Here is a 20,810-nt window from a genome sequence, read left to right as displayed (position 1 = left end):
CATTATGAGTAAATTATACTGACCTGGTATAAATACACTTACCATGTCTTTGTAGTTTGGGTAGAAAGTTTGCTCAATAAGAGGAAATTTTTCAGGTCCCAGCTTTTTATAGGTGCTTATCAGTTGAGCAAACTGAGGGAGTAAAAACAAAGGAGACAGTGTAAAGCGCTAGAAAGGTTAAAAAAAAAAAAAAAAACTCTATAAAAGTGCAGACCATTGACCATTTACCAAAGGTTGCCATTGCATATTATTTCAAAAATGGACATGATGGAATGGACTTTCCTTTTTTCACTGTAACAAGTGCTACAACAGCAAAGTGATACTGCATAGTCAGAAGTATGTAGACACCTGAACATCTCATCCATATCCATTAATATGGAGTTACCCCACCTCCAGCCCTTCCCCTCTGCTTTTATAACAGGAGGTTTGGAAGCTGACATTGTACACTGCAACAAAGGGTAGATTATATTTTCAGAACTCCAGTTCTGTGAGGTTGTGTGGTCTACTGCTTCATGGCTGAGCTGTTACAGCTGCGACATGCTTCCATTTTTACGCAATTACAGCACTTATAGTTGACTGGGGCAAGGCTAGGGCATTTGGAAAACTGACAAACAAAGCCCTGTTGAAGGTCACTGTATTTATCACTATTACCCAATTCATGTTTGGGTATGGAGATTGCATAGCTGTATACTTGAATATATGTAGTTGTCTCAAATAGACAAAAACTGATCAGAAGGGGTGTCCACATATACAGTAATTCTGGCCATGTAGGAATTATTTCATCATTTGTGCATCGTCACTTTATTTTTTTTATAACTTCATAAGTGTGTGACAGTCTGAGAAACCCCATAATATGTCACTATCGCTGAATTCTGCCAAACAGGGCTTTAAATTGGGATTGAGACAAAATATATATATTTTTTCTGCCTTTAACATACTTTGACACCTCCATTTTATAAACCATAAATATCTTTCATCAAAATGACATATGCATTTTATTTACTTGTTAATCCTCCCAAGGCGTTCTACAAAGATTGATGTTGAGATGCTAGCAAATGCTCCTGGTAAAATGTATCCAGTATAAATCCTTGCTAGTTAAGTGTGATTCACTCATTAAATTGCTGGATCATTAGTTAATCAATACTGGCTGTAAAAATGTCTGTGATGCTCCTGTGCTGCAGTCGGAATGGAATCTGTACAGCAGCTTTTATATATATAGTGGTGCTTGAAAGTTTGTGAACCCTTTAGAATTTTCTATATTTCTGCATAAATATGACCTAAAACAGTCCTAAAAGTAGACAAAAAGAACCCACTGAAACAAATGATACAAAAAGATTATATTTGTTTATTTATTTATTGAGGAAAATGATCCAATATTACGTATCTGTGAGTGGCAAAAGTATGTGAACCTGCTGTGACCCTCATTTCCGGTAACTGCTGGAACGGTCATGCACATTAACATTAAACATTAACTTCATTTTTTCTTTAAACATTCTTGTGTAGAATGACTTGTGTGCTTAGGGTTGTTGTCTTGCTGCATGAAACACTTTCTCTTGAGATTCAGTTCATGGACAGATGAATTCACTGGTATAGCTCAGAATTCATTGTTCCAGCAATGATGGTAAGCCATCTTGGCTCAGATACCTAAAAAACAGGCTCAAACCATGGAACTACCAACACCATGTTTCACAGATGGTATAAGGTTCTTATGCTGGAATGCAGTGTTTTCCTTTCTCCAAACATAACGCTTCTCGTTTAAACCAAAAAAATTCTGTTTTCGTCTTATCCGTCCACAAAACATTTTTTCTAATAGCCTTCTGCCTTGTCCACGTGATCTTTAGCAAACTGTAGACAGGCAGCTGTGTTCTTTTTGGAGAGCAGTGGCTTTCTCCTTGCAACCCTGCCGTGCACACCAGTGTTGTTCAGTGTTCTCCTGATGGTTGACTGGGTTCATTTTTGAGACCTAATTACACGTCTTTGTAGGTCGACCGGTCCTGCGGAGGTTAACAATGGGCTTAAATCTCCTCCATTTGTTCACAATCTGCCTGAATGTGGATTGGTGGAGTCCAAACTCTTTAGAAATGGTTTTGTAACCTTTTCCAGCCTGATGAGCCTCAACAACTCTTTTTCTGAAGTCCTCAGAAATCTCCTTTGTTCGTGCCCTGATACACTTCCACAAACACGTGTTGTTAAGACTTTGTTGATCCCTGTTCTTTAAATAAAACAGGGCACTCACTCTAATTTCACCTACAAATTAACTGATAATCCTAGAGGTTCACATAGAGGTTCATTTTCCTTAATGAATAATAAATAAAAGACCATGTACAATATATATATATATATATATATATATATATATATATATATATATATATATATATATATATATATATATATATATATATGTTTAGAAAATTATAAAGGGTTCAGAGATGTTCAAGCACCACTATGTGTATATGAATGTATGTAAGGGACAATCCATGTTTAGGTGTGTGTTACATGATTTTAATGCATTAAAATATATATACTCTATATACTTTGTTGTGATTTATAGTTCCGAAAACTATACTTCTTAATAGGAGAAATCTCAAATGGAGTGCACTAAATAAACCTGAAAGCTGTCACTAAATGTTCTGGTCACACCTCTTTGGCTTTGGCATTCAGAGCCTTTTTAAATATAAGAATGCTCCCTATTGTTGTACCGACACTAACTGATATACACCGACACTTCATGGAGCGCAGGAAATTCTACTAATTGAAAGTGAGCATAAAAAATGGTAGGAAAGTTTTCGAAACATTTCACATCTAAAATGAAAACTCATCCATGCAGAAAATTTACTCACCGCCCATGGCTTGTCACAGAGGTTGTAAATAGACTCGAGTGAATTCACACTGGGAATCCCAGCGTATTGCAGGCCGATGATCAGATTACGAAAGTCCTCATTCTGGGCCATGCTGAAAGCATGCTGTCGGACCAGTACAAAGTCGGGCTTGAAGGATCTGCAGGAGGCACACTAGTTTCATTAGCACTTTGTCTAATGCACAGTTTTAATATCAGCCTTTATGAGTTAAGTTAATGTATTAATATGAAATACTGTATGAATAATTGAACACATGTATAATTGTAACACTCATCGTACAGTATGTGCCTTCAAGTATATGTAAATAGATTGCCTGTTATGTATAAATATTATTATAAATATATAATAATATATTTATATAGTAAATATTATAATTAATGTCTCATTAATCTTGAGATTTTTACATGGTTCTCATATTTCTCATCTGAAAATTCTGCAGAGGTTTTTCTCATATCATATGTGTCTACTAGATGCAATTTATATAAAATACTGTAGTCTCACAGATCCTTATATGTATGACTCAAATCACCCAAGTCTTCCCTGAATAATATTTTTTCTTTCGGTGTAGAAGGAAACACTAAGATCTAAAATTTAATACTTATGCTAAGCTCCTCTAAAATATATCTTTTCGTTTAACAGACAATTTGACGCCAAGCAAGAATGTTCGTTTAAGAAAGCACACCTAATAAACCCTAATAAATCTAAAAAAAAAAAAAAAAAAAAAAGCGGCATGGCGGCCTTGGAGGGAGGCTATAACGAGGACTCCCAAAACTAATCCTGACATTTTAAATGTGCTTCACTCTCTGGACTCTCTGGAACCTAAGAAATTCCATCAGTTAGTTGGGACTGCATGTTATATTACAAAAGAGTCAAACATATATATACAGGAAGTTGGAGGAAAATGAGACCTATAAAATAAAAATGATCCTGTAAGAGACATTAGAAAAGCAAAAAGATACTGAGTGTCTGAGAGTAGGAGGAAAGTAAACAAGAAAACAAGACAGTGAGCTAGGACTCCTTGGGTCAGTGAGCAAGTGCTGGCTCCTCTTTTGTGCATGTGGATGAAGAAGAATAAACACTGAGCCTATGCGAAAGCCTCTGTGCACACAGAATTTCAATGAAGCCTGATAAAAAGCACAAGCAAAAAGAACATAAGTAGAATGTGTTGTTGTTGTGTGTGTTTATGCAGGGATAGTTTCTTAGCACAGTGAAATGTGCTTGATATTAGGTAATAAAACATAGATAATTATTTACACATGTGATATATACTGTATCTATGATCATATTAAAGAAAACCCTGAAATGCATTAAATATATTTATATTGAAACATGTGTGACGTGTTTAGTGATCCTAGTGCTAATTTGTTGTTTTTTTTGGTGAATTGTTTTTGTCCAGGACGAAGTTAGCAGTTGTCTGCCACTCTGATACCACAGGGAGACATTGCTAGGACAGTTAAAATGGCGTTTAATAGGAGATAAAAAATGATATCCACAATCTCAAGCATAAGGGTTTTGCTGTAAGCTCCTAAAAACAAAAGAGCACGCGATTCTTTTCTCACTCACTATTTTCTAGCAATGTTCGAGGTGATATTAATGAGAAGTCCAACGTAGAAATAGTGGAGACAGCAAACATTGGGCTCAAAGTTCCAGAATGCAATGCAGCTATATGACATAGTCACACTGAGAGACTTACAGCTAGTTAATTGTCTGTGAGAGCGCTACGTGGTTGTTGGCGGAATTGGTATAAAAGTTGAAGCTTTGGAAGCTGATCTGTTTGAGCAGGGTGTACAGATGGAGATGACAGAGCAGGAGTCTTGTTCTCTTCATGTAGAGATGAAACGAGGGATAAATCCCACTGACACCACTATCAGCAGGTAGACGAATGGCATTGTGGGTGATGTAGGAAACCATTAACCATAGAGGAAGTAGACCAAAATGATGATTTTTTTAAAAAAGGTGATGTTTTAAAAAGGTACAGTCAGAATTTCATTATAAAATGAATCTGAAGATCATGTTAATTATAAAGACTCAAATCGTTCAGGGAGGAGTTTTCCTTTAAGAGAGAGCTCACCACAAGATTCAATTTCATTTCCTTCCATTAGTTCTTTAAATGCCCGATGGCTACAATCACTGACAAGAAGTCGACCATCCACAAGCACAGACAAATGCATGGGAGAACATGTACACACGTGTGAAAAGCCCTCTGAGACAACACAAGGAGGATAACTTGAGAGAACCAGATTTAAGAGAGAAAATAAATAGTAATATCAGAAACAATTACACTTCTACAACTGTATATTATAAAGTCTGACAGTTACAAGTGCTGTGAGTGGATGTTCAGTATGTCCACTATAGCATCACGATTACAGCAGCAGTTCTTAGCAGGCTTGGGGAGTAATGGAATACATGTAACTGCGTTACGTAATCAGCATGCAAAAAACTGTTAACTGTAATCCGTTTAAAAAAAAACACACAAAGTAATCAGATTACAGGTACATTTTGTAAAAATTGGGAATACTATCAGGATTACAATTTTTTTCTTTTAAAACCAAAGCAAGTACTCTTTTGACATAACACACTATAGACAGCTGCTTGATTATAGTTCTGATTCTCTCTTGCCAGACGTGGCTCACATGAGCAACCTCCTTTTTTGCGCACAGTTAATTTGGTATAAATGATGCTCTTGTTAGGGTGACCATACATCCTCTTTTTCCCGGACATGTCCTCCTTTCCGGACCTTAAGAAAGCATCTAAATTTGAGAAAATGTACCGGATTTGGCTTTAGTTTCATTATGATGTGCTTATGGTCTAATACTGCATCGTGTGTGCACATGTTTGCATCGCTTTAACCCCTCTCTGTAATTCCCGCCTTCTCGCACACCGATTGGTCGATTATAAAAAGCTTGCAGTAACTATTCGCCAAAATCCTGCCTCTCAAGCATTAGCCTACTCTCAGTGACCGTGCGAAAGTGAAGCGCTATGGTGTACGCCATCAACATAGCAGCAAATGACAGCAGTCCTGAGTCGAAACAATGCCCATGGCCATATAAGGTCATTTTTAATTTCATGTTCTCACATTGATTCGTATTAAACGGTCATTCAAATGTGTAAATGATGGGAGAAGGTACACTCGTGGCATCTAATATTTTATTTTACTCCATGGACATTCAAAAAAAAATTTTAAACATGGGCAGAGTGAAATCAATTTTATATACAGTATTTTTATATATTTATGTGATACTAGTAGTGTGTCTTTTTCAGTGTATTAACATCTGCATTCATATTAACACTGTTTTGAACACTATTAAGCCGCCACCCCCCACCAAAAAAAAAAAAAAAGATGTCTTCTTTTTGGAAAACCAGAATATGGTCAGCCTAGCTTTTATAATTTAATGTTACCCGCATGAGGGACAGTGATCTTGTTTGTTTGTTTATTTATTTATTTATTTATTTAAAACAAATCCAAACATTGAACATGTTTTAATCTCTAAAATAAGCTCTAAATAAAAGTATTTTTGACCATATTGCGTTTCTCTTCTTTATTTACATATGTGGCCTTGAAGTAATCTAAAAATAATCAGATTACATTACTTTCGTATTGTGATACTTGGACTACGTTACTGATGACATTTTTATGAAGTCATTTGTAACTGTAACAGAATACATTTTTAAAGTAACCCTCCCCGAATCCGGTTCTTAGGTACACGTCTACATTATGCAGGTGGGATTATCTACTACTTGGGTGTTAAAGTTAAATATTAAGGGTATCCATGTGGGACCATCCACAGCAACCGGAAGTGAGTCACAAGTGCAGAAGTATCAGGATTAATCAGGCATTGGATGGAGGGTGGGAGAAAACACCATATTTTCAAAAGGAATACTTCCTAAACATATTTACTTGATGTTTAATTTACTTAATGTGTTTAGAGGATTTTGGCATGCTGTATCATAGATGTCAGAGTGTAAAAGAGTGATGTACACACTGGGCACACTGGCCACACACACACACACACACACACACACACACACACACACACACACACACACACACACACACACAAATGAACATACACAAGAGAGTCACACATGCCTGAACACGTTTCAGGTTGTGGGAGAATCCTGACTCCCACAGCTGTGTAAAGCAGTCTTGTGAAAATTACCTGTATTATTATCTTACCTTTCCTCACCTGAAAGTTCATTGCGTAAGTCTTTTGGTTCATGTGTGGTGTAAGCTGTAATTTTGGTTTCCCATACTTGGTCTGTAGTTTGCTTTACAGGAAAACTGTGGTTTTCTTGAAGTCTAATGGAAATTCTAATCTTTTCATATGTGGTCAATGTTCATGATCTCAGTCTCAAAGTCGACAGACAGGTTTCGATTGCTTAAGATTGTTGAATGTACAAAATCATAAAATATTGGATATCACACACTATTTTGGAAATATTTGCTTGAATAAGTGTTCTAGTCCAACCTACCGAACAACTTTAGTCCCGTTCCTAATAACCTGCATGTCCACGCTGCATGTTCCATTCGCATGTGCGACAAGGTTGATCTCGGAGAATTCAGCCTGAAATATGATAAAGAGTGAGTTCAATATAAGTATAGAGCACTTTTAAGAGTAGTCATTACCACAAAGCCGCTTTAAAGAGAACGGGATGTAGCGCTAATACCATAATAAGCAAGCCTGGGACAAGAGTGGCATGAGTGAGATTAGAAATAATTACACTTCTACAACTGTATATGTAACAGATATAGGAAATAAAATGTATTGTTTTTTATTTGTGTTTTTTTATGGCATGTGTTGCGCTGTAAAATGTATTAATTTCGCCACAATCCTTCGCGGTTATTTAATAGTTTGCTGTTCTTGCTGTTGGGAGTACTTTATTTGTGTTATAGCGCTCTTTGTCGATTGGTAGCAGACGTATTGCGTCATTTAAGTGAGAGACTTTAGTAATCTAGTAGGAATATCTACTATATAGCTATTTATCTCTTTATTTTCTTTTATTTATGGATTATTGTTTTGGTATTATTATTATTAGTTTGTTTATTATTTTTTAAATTTTATTTTATTTTTTATTTCTTCTCCTTCTTCTTCTTCTTCTTCTTATTATTATTTTTGTGTGTTTGTTTTTCTTTTTCTTTTCCTGCCAATCTACTGCCCACACTCCAGTCCAGTAGGTGGCGGTAATGCACCGTTAGTGGTTTGCCAACCGCCATTAAAAACAAGAAGAAGAAGAAGCAGAAGAAAATATGCTTGTGTATTCCTTTCCTTCATAGAATGTATATATTTTTTTGTTTTGCACCTGGTGGTGAATGTGCAGCAATATAATCATTATTTGTGTTAATATGTATTAAGTTAAAAAGCTAATTGTTATTAATATAATTGTATGTCATAGAACACAATGTAATGACATGTTATTTGTATCTTTTGTATTTTATTAACATGTTTTGAGTTAGTCTCACGTTGATAGTGAGTCGGCGTTGAGTTTGGCTGCGAGAGGTTTGTTGAGAAGATCAATCCTGTTTGACGACGTTTTGCTCTGTTTGAACTCTGAATAGATGTTGAGCTTGTCTGCGGGACGAATAAACCTGAGTTCAACAAGATAGGCCGGTGTCCAGTGTCTATTGTGCACCAGAACACAACGCAGTGTAGCCGGGCTAGGCAGAATGGACCGGCTACATATACAATAAAGTCAGACAGTAACAAGTGCTTTGAGTGGATGTTCAGTAGAGCATCATGGATATGATTAAAGCAGCAGTTCTTAGGTACAGGTTTATAGTATGCATGTGAGATTATCTACTACTTGGGTGTTAGCTGCTTTTCTGAAGTGCAAACATCAAGGGTATGTCTCAAGCAGCTCCCTAGTTCAGTTGTCAGGGCACTGATCGGGCAGGGAGTCAGCCATTTTAATGGCTGTGTCAATCGCAAAATCCTTCCAGTGCACTGGAACGTTCACTTTCTAAAAAAATCCCACATTGCGTCGCAAAAACCAGCGACCAACTATGTTCTCTGAAGCCTCTCAACTCGAAAAAAAAATGGTGGATGAACTCTCAGCCAACTTCTGGCTACAAATATCAGTAGCTTGTTATCGCTCATGTAGCTCCCAAATGATTACTTTATTTGGCGCTCTATACACAGTTTGTTTGAGTCTAGTGTTTAATGATTTTTTTTCTTTTAAAAATCCACTAGCTTGTGTACGATCCTGCTTGATTTACCAGGACAGAAATGCGTATGAATAAGCTGACAAGTTTTTATGACGTATAAAATCCTACGAGGACGTAATCGTGCTGCCAGATATTGAGTTATCAATGTGTAGTGAGCCAGGGTTTTTACCAGTGCCCAAACTTGTGCACATGACATACTGATGCATGACCTACGAAGCTAGGGAGCTGATCGAGACATCGCCTAAGGGTATCCACAAGTGTAGACGCGCTACGTATCAGGATGAATCAGGCCATAGAAGTGTGCAGGATCATTAGTCTCAAAATGAAATACTTCCTAAACATATTTACTGGATGGTTCATTTACTTAATGTTATGTAAATCAACACAAAATAGGTGATAATGTCCTGCTGATGTACTCCCATTAGAGAAGAAATGAGAAATTTTTTATAATTCTGACTTCAACCAAGGTTATGAGAACACAGTTCTGAAGCCCAATGTACCACTTTTTCAGTTAGCAATAAACTTCTCAGGCAATTGAGACAACAGAACTCATGTTGGGGGAAACATACAGTATGGAATGTTAGACAACTGAATTCCGAAACATTTTTATTGTTATGCCTGGTTTTCTTCCCTTAAAAGCCAAGATTCTTCTTCTTCTGTATGTTACAGAATGCAACAACTTTAAAACATCTGACTTTTGGTGTCATCATGCATACATGGGCAGGTAAATATATATATATGTTATCCAGAAATAATAATAATTTTATATATTTCAAGCTAAAAGGACAAACCTGCGTTTCCAGGTAATGCTATAAATCACGTTATGGAACAAGATGTCTTTCAAGTAAAAAGCCTCGGCGGCTATTTGGATTACATTCATACTATTGAGGCAGCCTGGTGTAAATAATTAGGATGAAGGCATGCAGTTTAAGCTGTTACAGCTGCAGTCTGTACTGGGGCTACCAGAGGGGAAACCAAATGCTTCCGCTGTCTCCTCCTTTACTGTATAAACCAAATCATTCAATTCATAAATTATTCAGCCCATATTCAAAAAGATGTTCTGTTTTGCTATGTCCAAAAAAAAAAAAAAAAAAAATCCCTCAAAAATAATAACAGATAATCTCTCTTACAGTACTTTCTACTCAGACCAATTTTTTAAACAGTAGCTATATTGAAAAACCATTACTAGGTCATTAGTCATTACCCCAACGTGTAATTTCACCAACCACACGTTATATCAGTTTTTCCTGTCAAAGTTGCAAAACATTGTGACTGTAGATTAGTCATTTTAATTATAGCTTGTGAAAGAATTACATAACCATTTCAAAGCCATTCTGTGTATCACCCTGACTGTTTTCCCCCCATGTAATCAGTGCAGCGTCTCTTGTTAATCCCTATTTTCCGTGCTACAGTGAGAAACAGTGCAGTTGCAGACGTATAATTTTCGATAAGACCCGATTCACAGTCTCTTCATCATCTCTTGCCTGTAGTTTGAGATACTTATGTTGTGTGTCTGCGGTGATAAGTCGGGTGGTAAATGCTCAATCAATGGGGGTGACGGGTGGCAGTTTAGACAGTTCACATTTTTTCCTAGCAGTGGTATATTCACAGATTAAAAACGCTTGATTCAATCTCCATTAATAACGAAGTAGTCATGTGATTTTGCTTCCATTCGGAGCAGGTAATCATAAATCAGACCACACCCCAAGAGAATAATATCACAAAAGTATGTTCATTATGATTTACTTCTCACACTGTGTTTCCAGATGGTGCGGTATTGTGTACAACTGGTGTTTTAAACAGCTTGGACCATATTCAGAGTCGCGTTGCACACTGAATGCAGTTATACAGTACCTTACATAAGTACAGACTTAAGTGCTGTTCAAATAGCTGTGCAGGAGTAACTGTAATAAAATAAAATGCTAAATAATAAGATGTTTTGGATGTGTGTTAGGCAAATGGGTATTAGGTGTAGCAGGAGGAAACCATATGGAACCAGTAGTACTGAGCATGCATTAATGGTGCCAGTGGGACTCACTATAGCCTCAGCCACTGGGGAGGCCTGTATGGCTTTGGTTGCGTTAGCCATGTTGGCAAAGGCTCAAGGACTAGCGGAGCAATTCTATGGACAACGGAGGAGGTGCGACAGGCAGTAACACCATAGCAGGTCAACATCTACCTGTGCGATTAATAAGATGTACTAGATCAAGTGCTATGTACTGTATAAGCTGCCAAATAAAGAGGTTGGGAAGCCATATTGTTAAATCAAATTTGCATTTCTTAATTTGGCAATTCACAGTAAGGACTAGTTGTGTAGCAATATATTGGCAACATACTCGACTCCTAGATTAGATGAAATGTTTAAACTGTCTAGTCTTTGTTACACTGTATTACATTTGACAGCAAAGGAGGGAAAAAAAACCCTATATTTCGTTCTTCAGTGGTATACAGGCTATTGAAAAAGAATTGGATATTGGTTATTGGAAATCTCTGCCTTGAATTCCCGATCTCAAAGTCTTGAACTACATGTAGGTGATTGGCATAATCTGTATGGGGCACCCAGAAAATCAACTTAAGCCAGCATGTAGCTATTCTGTGAATATGTGCCAGTTTCCAGGTATAAATATTGATGTAACTTTGGGCCATGAACTGCCCATTTGGATTAAATAACAAGATAACAGACACAATTTAACATTGATTTGACTAAAACTACTCTTTTAGTGACCTAAATATACACCTTTTAACCACCACGCTGATGTTAATGCTTCTATTTTAAAGCAGCAAGGTTCTTATATTAGGACATCAGCAAGAGTCAGCGTCTAAGCTAATGCACACTCAGACATACTTAAACTCATGAGTCATCGTCTTTACAAGACAGCATGCTTTCAATGTGGTCTTAGACGCATGAGCTTCTGCAGAACAAATCACACATCACTGATGGGTCCACGGCATAATGAGATTTGCCACATGCTGCCCATTTCCTGGAAATGTCCATGACATTTGTTAACCTGCTTCAACACAGTTCAACTTGTGTTTCACAGCGTTATGTACCATTAAGGGGGGAAAAAATGTTCCCAATACTGACAGATTCATTCGAGACCTGCGCTGAAATGTCCAATAAGAAGTCTGATAATGAGCAATGTCTTGCTTAATTGTTTCGTCCTGGCCATCAGTGATAGTAATAAATGATTTTACCTGTTCCACTCGGATATCATATTCTCCTTGGACCTTTTTCCCACGGAACAGTTTTGCCCTGAAGGAAAAGAGAAATAGAATAAATTCAAACCATTCAGCTTTGAACCTAGACATACGTAATATCCTGCAAACACATTCATATATTGGGAATCGATTCATCGTTTACTGTCATATAAAGCATAGAAATATAATTAACCAGCACCAAAAACATCGGACATCCACCATGCAACTAACACCTATTTTATTCATTTTTTTCTGAGTGAAAACCCTGTTGAATTAGACTCCGTGCACTTTAGATTGACTTTAGAACATTATAGGCGATTTTTCTTTGCTCATTTTAACATCTGCCAGTTTTGACCTTGTAGGGACATTTTGAGCCAAGTGTGTGTGTGTGTGTGTGTTTTTAAGATGACCCAGATACACAGCAAGGTTTTATCTCTGCATAAATCAGGACAATAAAATATCAATAAATAAAAAAAGATAATTGAAAAACAGGAATGAACGCTTGGTAGTAAAGTGTTGTTATTTTGTTGAATCCACATCATAATTTATAATTGGATTTATTTGATTTCGGTGCAAACCTGGAGCAGATTAATGTCAGGTTGCTTTAGAGATGACAAATAATCAATGTGCTATATAGAAACCAGGCCTGTTTGAGGCAAAATATCAGACATAAATGAGACATAAATATTTGCACATTTGCTCACAGTAGGTATGTGCTACAGTGCCTTGTATAAGTATTTACCGCCTCTTGAGCTTTTCCACAGTTTGCAGTGTTACAGCCTGGAACTGAACTGGACTTATAGGGGATTGTACAGTATGTCAAGTTCACCGGGATTATATGTCATGAATCTAAACAAAATAGCCCGTAATATTGAAGGCTCCACAGTTTTGTTAGAGAACATACCTAAACAAACAGCATCATGAAGACCAGGGAGCTATCAAAACAAGTCTAGGACAACGGTCTGGAACATTATCACTCAGGATTTGGTTATAAAAGATATCCCAAACTTTGTGCATCCCATAGAGCACCCTTCAGACTACCTATTATTAAAAATGGAAAGAATATACCTAGAGGAAGCCATCCAATAAAAGTTGCTGACTGAGCATTAGTCTTAGAAGCAAGCAAGAGGCCAAGGGTAATTCTGAAGGAGCTGGAGAGATCCACAGTTCAGACAGGAGAACACAGGACAAACACATTCTGGGCACTTTTTATGATTTCTATTTATAAAACTATATTAATTTTTGTTCCACTTCAATATTATGGCCTATTTTGTGTACATTCATGCCATAATCCCAGTTATGTTCCAGTTCCAGGTTGTAACACTACAAAATATGGAAATGTTCAAGGGGTTGGGTGAGATACTTATGCAAGGCACTGTAGGCAAACAAAATATGAATGACGGTCACAGACACTCAGTGTTTCTGGTGATGATATATACTACAGTGCCAAAAGTTTGTGGACACTTGACCATCATACCTATATGTGCTTGTTGAACACCACATTCCAGATTTAGTCCCTCTTGGCTGGAATAACCTCCACTCTTCTGGGAAGGCTTTCCACTAGATTTTGGAGCTGGGCTGTGAGATTTGTCCATTCTGCCACAAGAGTATTTTTGAAGTCGAACGATAATGTTGGGCGAAGTGGCCTGTGGTGCTGTCAGCTTTCCAATTCATTCCAAAAGTGATAAGTGGGGTTGAGGGAAGGGCTCTAAGCAGGCCACTCAAGTTCTTCCAGTCCAATCGTGTCATTTTAAACCTTGCTTTATGCATAGGGGCATTGTCATGCTGGAACAGGTTTGGGCCTCTTAGTTCCAGTGGAGGGAAATTTTAATGCTGTAGTATACAAAGACATTCTATGCAATTATGTGCTATCAACAGTGGTGGCAACTGTTTGGGGCCCACGTATGGGTCAGGTGTTCACATATATTTGGCCATACTGTATGGTGTATGTACATATTGATGTCCTGGAATAACTTTGTTTGCCAGTATTCTGAATTACGTTTGGATTTGAACCAATCTTTATGGAGATGCTTCAAATTTGCATCCAATCTTAAATCAATAGTGTTGAAAGCTCATTTTGTGCTTAAGTTGAGAACTTTGTTTAATGTGTGCGGTGGAGTTACATGGTGTAGAAAACTTGTAGAAAGTTGTTCAGTGCCCAGTGCCAAAACTTAAAATGTTCTGCCAGTCAATTCATTAAGCTGATTATGTTCTTGGCTACACAAGCATGAAGTATCTGTGACTCATTTAACAAACTAATAAAAGTTTTTACAAAATGGAAATAAATCAATGTGACCTTTTTTTCCGGAGCCTATTTTGTCCCAGAAAGAGAAAAATTGTAGATGCATCAGCCAGAAAGCAGGTTATTTAAATGCAGAGTGTGGTAGAGTAGTTCTGAAGAAATTCATTCATTCAGGCATTTTCATTAACAGCTTTCTCAAGGTCAGGGTCACACATACAGAACCTGGGAGCACTGGGAGTGAGGCAGGAATCCACCCTGGAAAGGACACGCTATTTAATTTAAAGCAATTTAACATCGCCAGGTCACCAGAATATTTTTGAGAGGCGGGAGGAAACTGGAGAACCCGGAGGAAACCCTTGCAGACACAGGAAGTGCATACAGAACACGGCTCAGCTCAATATGGAGCTTTGAGGTGGTAATTCTACCCACTGTGCCACCATGTCGCCCTGTTCTAAAGAAACGCTCAGGTAAATAATTGCTCATATGCACAAGTAAAAATAAATTGCTCTCTTCAGCCAACTTTAAATTTCTGTTTGTATCATTAAATAAATCACTCAGTTCTGCTGGCTTTACACACTTTTTAAATCATTAACTTACTCCTTTTTTATCTTTCCTTTTATTTACTTTATGTTCTGCACAATTTCATCTAAATCTATTAAGCACATACTGAATTACTTTTGTACGATTAATAGACTTAATAGATAAAATTGTACAGAAGTTCAAAAAACGTGATTTTGAATTCAAAATCCATTGTTGAAGAAAGCATTTGTTAAAGGTACACTTATTAAGTATTATGAAAGCTCACTTAAATGAACTAACACAGGTAGAAGTAATTGCAGTCTTTTAGCTTTTAATTTAGATTTAACTATTTGTTTTACTTTCTTCTTGCATCTCTGAATTGGACTGCATTGACTTGTTTGTGGTAATGGTGCCTTTCATAGGTTGGATCATTTGTCATGTACTGAGATACAGACTCTTAATTTAAATGTAATTTGTTGCTACCTTTTTGTATTTGTGTTGTACAGAGATAAATTGCTTAATATAAATTAAAGATGCTATATGAGGCCAGTGGGGCATGATATAACCCACACATCTGGCTAATTAGGACACAGACAGGTGTTAAGGAGGATGCTGTAGGTAGTCTATGCGGAATACATACACGCGCGCACACACACACGCACATGCACACACACACACACACACACACACACACACACACACACACACACACACACACAATCTGTCCGTGTGCTTTTCATAATGCAGTCTCACAAAGACTTCACAGTTAGAGACAAAAACACCACCCACATGCAGACACCTATCCCACACCACACTACTCTAATATATACTGACTTCCCATTAGACTCAATCAATCTCACTTACTGCTCACTAACTTTCTACAACATGCACACACTGACACACACTTCTTAACCGCCCCGACACACAAACTGATGAAGCAAGTCCAATATCATGCTGTGTTGTTGGACAGCACTAATCAAACTCTGTGCTGTGGGAGTATTCAGAGCTGTCCAAGCCTCTCTGATCTCAGCCTGAACATGTTAATGTACACTAAAAATGAGGACATTTATTCACTCTGCCAAGGAGACAATGGTAAAAGTGCAAAGGAAAGTAATTGAGGATATTTTCAATGTACGTGCTTGATGTGCTTGCTTGTATTTGCTTGACAGCATGGTCCATATATACAGTGGGGGAGATAAGTATTGAGCGGGTCAACATTTTTTAAGGTAAATATATTTGCAATGAGACTATTCACATGAAATTTTCACCAGACATCAGTATTAACTCAAGAAATCTGGAAATATAAAGAATTCACAACATTAAAGTCCATGAATAAAGTTATGTAACAAAGTGGAATGACACGGGGAAAAGTATTGAACACGCTAAGGAAAAGCAGTTCTCCAAGGCAAGGTAAGGCAAGGAAGCAGCTGAAATCGGTAAGTAATTATACCCCCTATATGTGCAAATGAATATCAGCTGGGTTAGTAAATTGATGGTCTATAAAAAGGCTTTTCGTTACTAAGATGTCACACAAGAAACATCTCATGATGGGTAAAAGCAAAGAGCTCTCCCAAGACCTTCACAACATTATTGTTGCGAAACATATTGATGGAATCGGATACAGACGTATTTCAACACTTCTGAATCTTCCAGTAAGCACCACTGGGTCCATTATCCACAAGTGGAAGCAACATCACTCCGTCATCAACCGGCCACGCACAGGAGCTCCTCGCAAGATTTCTGACCAAGACTTTCTAGCTCAAGAGCCAAGGACCACTCAGAAAGAGCTCCAGAAACACTTGGAGGCAGCAGGTGCCATCGTCACAGAGAGAACAATAGGCAATGCACTCCACCCCTCACGCTCACCCGCAAAACTCCATTACTAAAGAAAAGGCATGTCGAAGCTCGTTTAAAATTTGCTACAACTCATTTGGACAAGCCTATGAGATACTGGGAGAGTGTAGTCTGGTCAGACGAGAGCAAAATGTAACTTTTTGGCTGTGATACTACACACCATGTTTGGAGAAGAAATGGCACTGCACATCACCCTAAAAACACTACACCAACAGACTGCATATAATTGAAGGAACGATGAATGGAGCCCTTTACCTGAAGATTCTTCAGAAGAATCTGCTGCATCCACCAGGATGATGAAGATGAGACGTGGGTGGACTTCCAGCAGGACAACGATCAAAAACATACAGTAAAAGAAACTCTCAATTGGTTTCAGAGAAAAAAAATCAAGGTTTTAGAATGACCCAGCCAATCACCTGACTCGAATCCAACTGAACAAGATTTAAAGACAATATGTTTAGAAGAACGGACCAAAATCACACCTGAATACTGCGACTCATTAATTTCTTCATACAGGAAGTGTCTTGAAGCGTCATTACACACAAAGGCTTCTCCACTAAGTATTAAATACATTTCAGTTAGCGTGTCATTCCACTTAATTACACATAACTTCATTTATGGACTTTAATGTTCTGAATTTGCCATGTTTTCCAATTAATTAAAGTATATATTTATACTTTTTATTACTTTATAATTAAGTTTAATGTTCTGGAATTAAACTCAAGCAAGTTAGTTCCTGTTATCACTTACATTATAGCTATAAACTATAACGTACCTACCTCACCACCAATTGTTCTCTCTCTTGAAGTTAATAAAACAAACAATGCAGCTTGTTACCATGTTACTATGAAACCACAAAGCTTTCCATCCTGAGATCTGACAACGTATAGCTTTACTTCTGATTATTACAACGTGCGGACACTGAAGACTCTTTCCAAACAAGCTAAATAAATGTCTCCTCACAGAAACGTTCACCATATCAATAATTACACGCGTTTTTTAAAATCCCATTAATGTGGAGCATGCAGCCTGCAAGTCCCTGTGTAAGTTGTTGCTATAGAAACTATAGCATATTACAATGAGTGCATTAATCAGAATCTTGTAATTAGGCCTACTATCAGAGCCATGCTATTATAGAAAGTTAATTAAATCTTCTGGAACATTAGAATTGAGAATTTTTTTTTTTAAAAACTTTGTTTCTTATAAACGTATTTGTGGGCTTTCTCAGGTCCTTATGGGTCTATGATTAAGTTATTTAATAAAGGCAGGTGGAGGGCAAACCGGTTATGTCTATAGATAAAAGACTCAGAGACAGTGCTAGCAATTCTAAGGGAAAAATGTTGTGCTACATGTATCCAATTATAGATTCAACCGATCAAGCTCCAGCCTGCACCCCCCCAAATTTAATATACTTTGCTTGCTACATTGATTCAATAAGTCTGATTTTTCTTAATTCACTTATACGCTCGCTGACATATATTGGGCAAAGACTCACCAAAGCTAGATAGATTGCAAAATCCAACTCAGTGACGTTTTCCCAATTTTCAACTGTCCAAATTATCCTCTGTAGCCTCAGACTCCTGTTTTCGGCTGTCAAGAGTGAAACCTGATATGGTCTTCTGCTATAGCCCATTCACTGAAAGGACTGATGTATTTTGCTTTCTGAGAAGCTTTTCTGCTCACCACAGCTGTAAAGCATGGTTATTTGTGTTATCGTAGCCTTCCTGTCAGCTTGAACCAGTTTGGCCATTCTCCTCTGACCTGTCTCATCAAGAAGGCGTTTCCGCCCCCAAAACCGTCGCTCGCCAGATCTTTTTTGTTTTTTGTGCTATTCTGTGTAAACTCTAGAAGCAGTTGTGTGAAAAATCCCAGGAGAGCACTAGTTTCTGAAAACACTCAACAGCTAGCCGGTCTGGCACAAACAATCATGCCACAGTCGAAGTTACTGAGATCACATTTTCCCCTATTCTGATGTCTGATGTTAACGTTTACTGAAGCCCTTTACCTGTATCTGCATAATTTTATGCATCACGTTGGTACTAATTGCTTATGATTGCTTGATTGGGTAATTGCTAGTACAAGTGGAAATTTACAAGTGCATTCAATGAGTTGTGCTTTCCGGTGTAGCCACTGCAAAAATGTAGAGAGACTCCAAACTGATTAAAGGGGTTGTCCAATGAAATTGCAGCATGTATGTTGGTAAAATGAATTATAGGGAATGATTAGCAATGTAGGAAATGTTGGAATTTGCCAAAGCCCTGGCATGCTTGTCATACTTGGCATAAATCTATCAGGAGAATGCGATAAAGTTTCTAAAGCATCTCTTTAAAAGTTCCGATGTGGCTCTTTACATACTGAGGAAATGAAGCAAACATATTTATATTTAATATATTTTAAAATAGCACAATGCCTTTTTGGTCAGTATTGACATGCCATTTTTAAATATATCTCGCCAACACCCACATTCATTTTGCGAATGTTTTCCATTTTGATACAACCCTTGAGACAAGCTCTTTTCGGGTTGACAGAGCTGCGTGCCTGCACAAAACTGCTCAAGGGCAGTTTAATTAGTTCTGAATCATTCTCGGAACAAGACAAGAACAAATCAATGTCTCTCCTGTCATGGCTCCAGCAAGACTCTCACAGAGCCAAGACAATGTAATCCTTTATTCTATCATGTAAGATCAAATATCTGCCCCTGATGCACATTCTGTCAAAAGTTTGAAGACACCTTGCTTCTTTTTTTAAAATTTCTAAGTCGTGTATGATTTTCAGCTACAACAAACAAGCTTCAAAGCACTACACGAGACATGTGAGTAGAAAGGTGGGGTTCCTGTGTATAATGGAATCCTACGTTTGACAGCCTTTTTACTTTCGCAATGGTATTTTTGTCCAATTAAATGCCAGGTGAAACATGAGGTCTCCTTGAGGAAGTACTGTAGTGCATGTGATTTTTAATATAGACATCATTTTTCCATTTGACTAATTGTAATATTTACCTTTCTTAGTGTCTTGGTAGTTTTAGACATGCTGCTCCAGTGAAGGTTATAGTAACATCACTTGCTCTTACACTGGTGCTAACATAATGGTAAGTACTTAGCATTATAATATATTCTGTATTATTCTGCGGAATGACTGGTCAGGAATTCTGAAATCTTGATTTTCATACCATGGATATGCTGTTTTTGTGGTTTTGACACCTGTCAGACAGCTTCTACTGCAGGAAAGAGTAGAAAAATCCACCCCAGTACTATTATGTGTTAAGTTGTCTCTGGAGCACCTGATGCATGCTGGATCACCGCTCACCACATCACGAGCACATCGTGACTAGAGTACTAATGGAGTTTAAATGCCATCTGCTCAGTTCTGTACTGGACTGAATATAATGGAAGGAAAATGGAAGGAAATGATCCTGCAGTCTGTGGAAATAAGTCACAAGGGGTACAGATCATTCCTAATCCCTCTTTTTAAAACAAAGTGAAACCAGTGTTCTGCAGCTAGGTGGAGGAAATGATAAATGCATTCTGCATTCTCATTGTTTTGCCACTGGAGACAGAGACTCATCTCAGTTCTCCGAGATGAATAGAGGGAAAATGGAACCAGTGGGGTTTTTTTAGGACAGTATTTCATTATTTATTTTTGCTCTTGGAAAAAAATAAGAGCGTTTTTGGTTATCTGGTATATAAAATAACGCTGCATCAGTGATTTGATGCTATCCAAGCACAGAAAGCCCTGCTCTTAACATTCTGAAGAGACAAACATGGTATGCATTGTGAATGTATTTCTAAGGATGCAAAAACAACACTATGTGTATCGCTAACACCTCCCATTCTTTCCCTAGAAACTGAGTCACAGAGCACAGTGTGTACTCACACTCAACACATCAGCCATTACTACCAGATCTTCAGCCTCTCAGAAACATATCACAATAAATCTGCAACCTGATAGCCCATGGAGAAGAACCATAAGAAAT

The 20,810-nt window shown here is 37.5% G+C and overlaps 1 protein-coding gene across 1 annotated transcript in view; it reads right to left on the bottom strand.

Annotated features, from left to right (window-relative positions):
- Nucleotides 1-20,810, bottom strand: part of syn2b (synapsin IIb) — a 70,646-nt gene that overhangs the window by 24,597 nt on the left and 25,239 nt on the right. Inside the window, exons 2-5 of the mRNA XM_017450360.3 lie at nucleotides 12,220-12,277; nucleotides 7,335-7,426; nucleotides 2,844-3,000; nucleotides 43-132 (exon numbers count right to left, since the gene is read on the bottom strand). Of these exons, the coding sequence (XP_017305849.2) occupies nucleotides 43-132; nucleotides 2,844-3,000; nucleotides 7,335-7,426; nucleotides 12,220-12,277 (397 nt within the window). The remainder of the gene's footprint in view (nucleotides 1-42; nucleotides 133-2,843; nucleotides 3,001-7,334; nucleotides 7,427-12,219; nucleotides 12,278-20,810) is intronic.

Source organism: Ictalurus punctatus, chromosome 21 (genome assembly GCF_001660625.3).
Source record: "Ictalurus punctatus breed USDA103 chromosome 21, Coco_2.0, whole genome shotgun sequence".
Classification (NCBI taxonomy): domain Eukaryota; kingdom Metazoa; phylum Chordata; class Actinopteri; order Siluriformes; family Ictaluridae; genus Ictalurus; species Ictalurus punctatus.
Note: the sequence above shows the minus strand (reverse complement) of the source record. Positions and strands in the feature narration are given on the sequence as shown.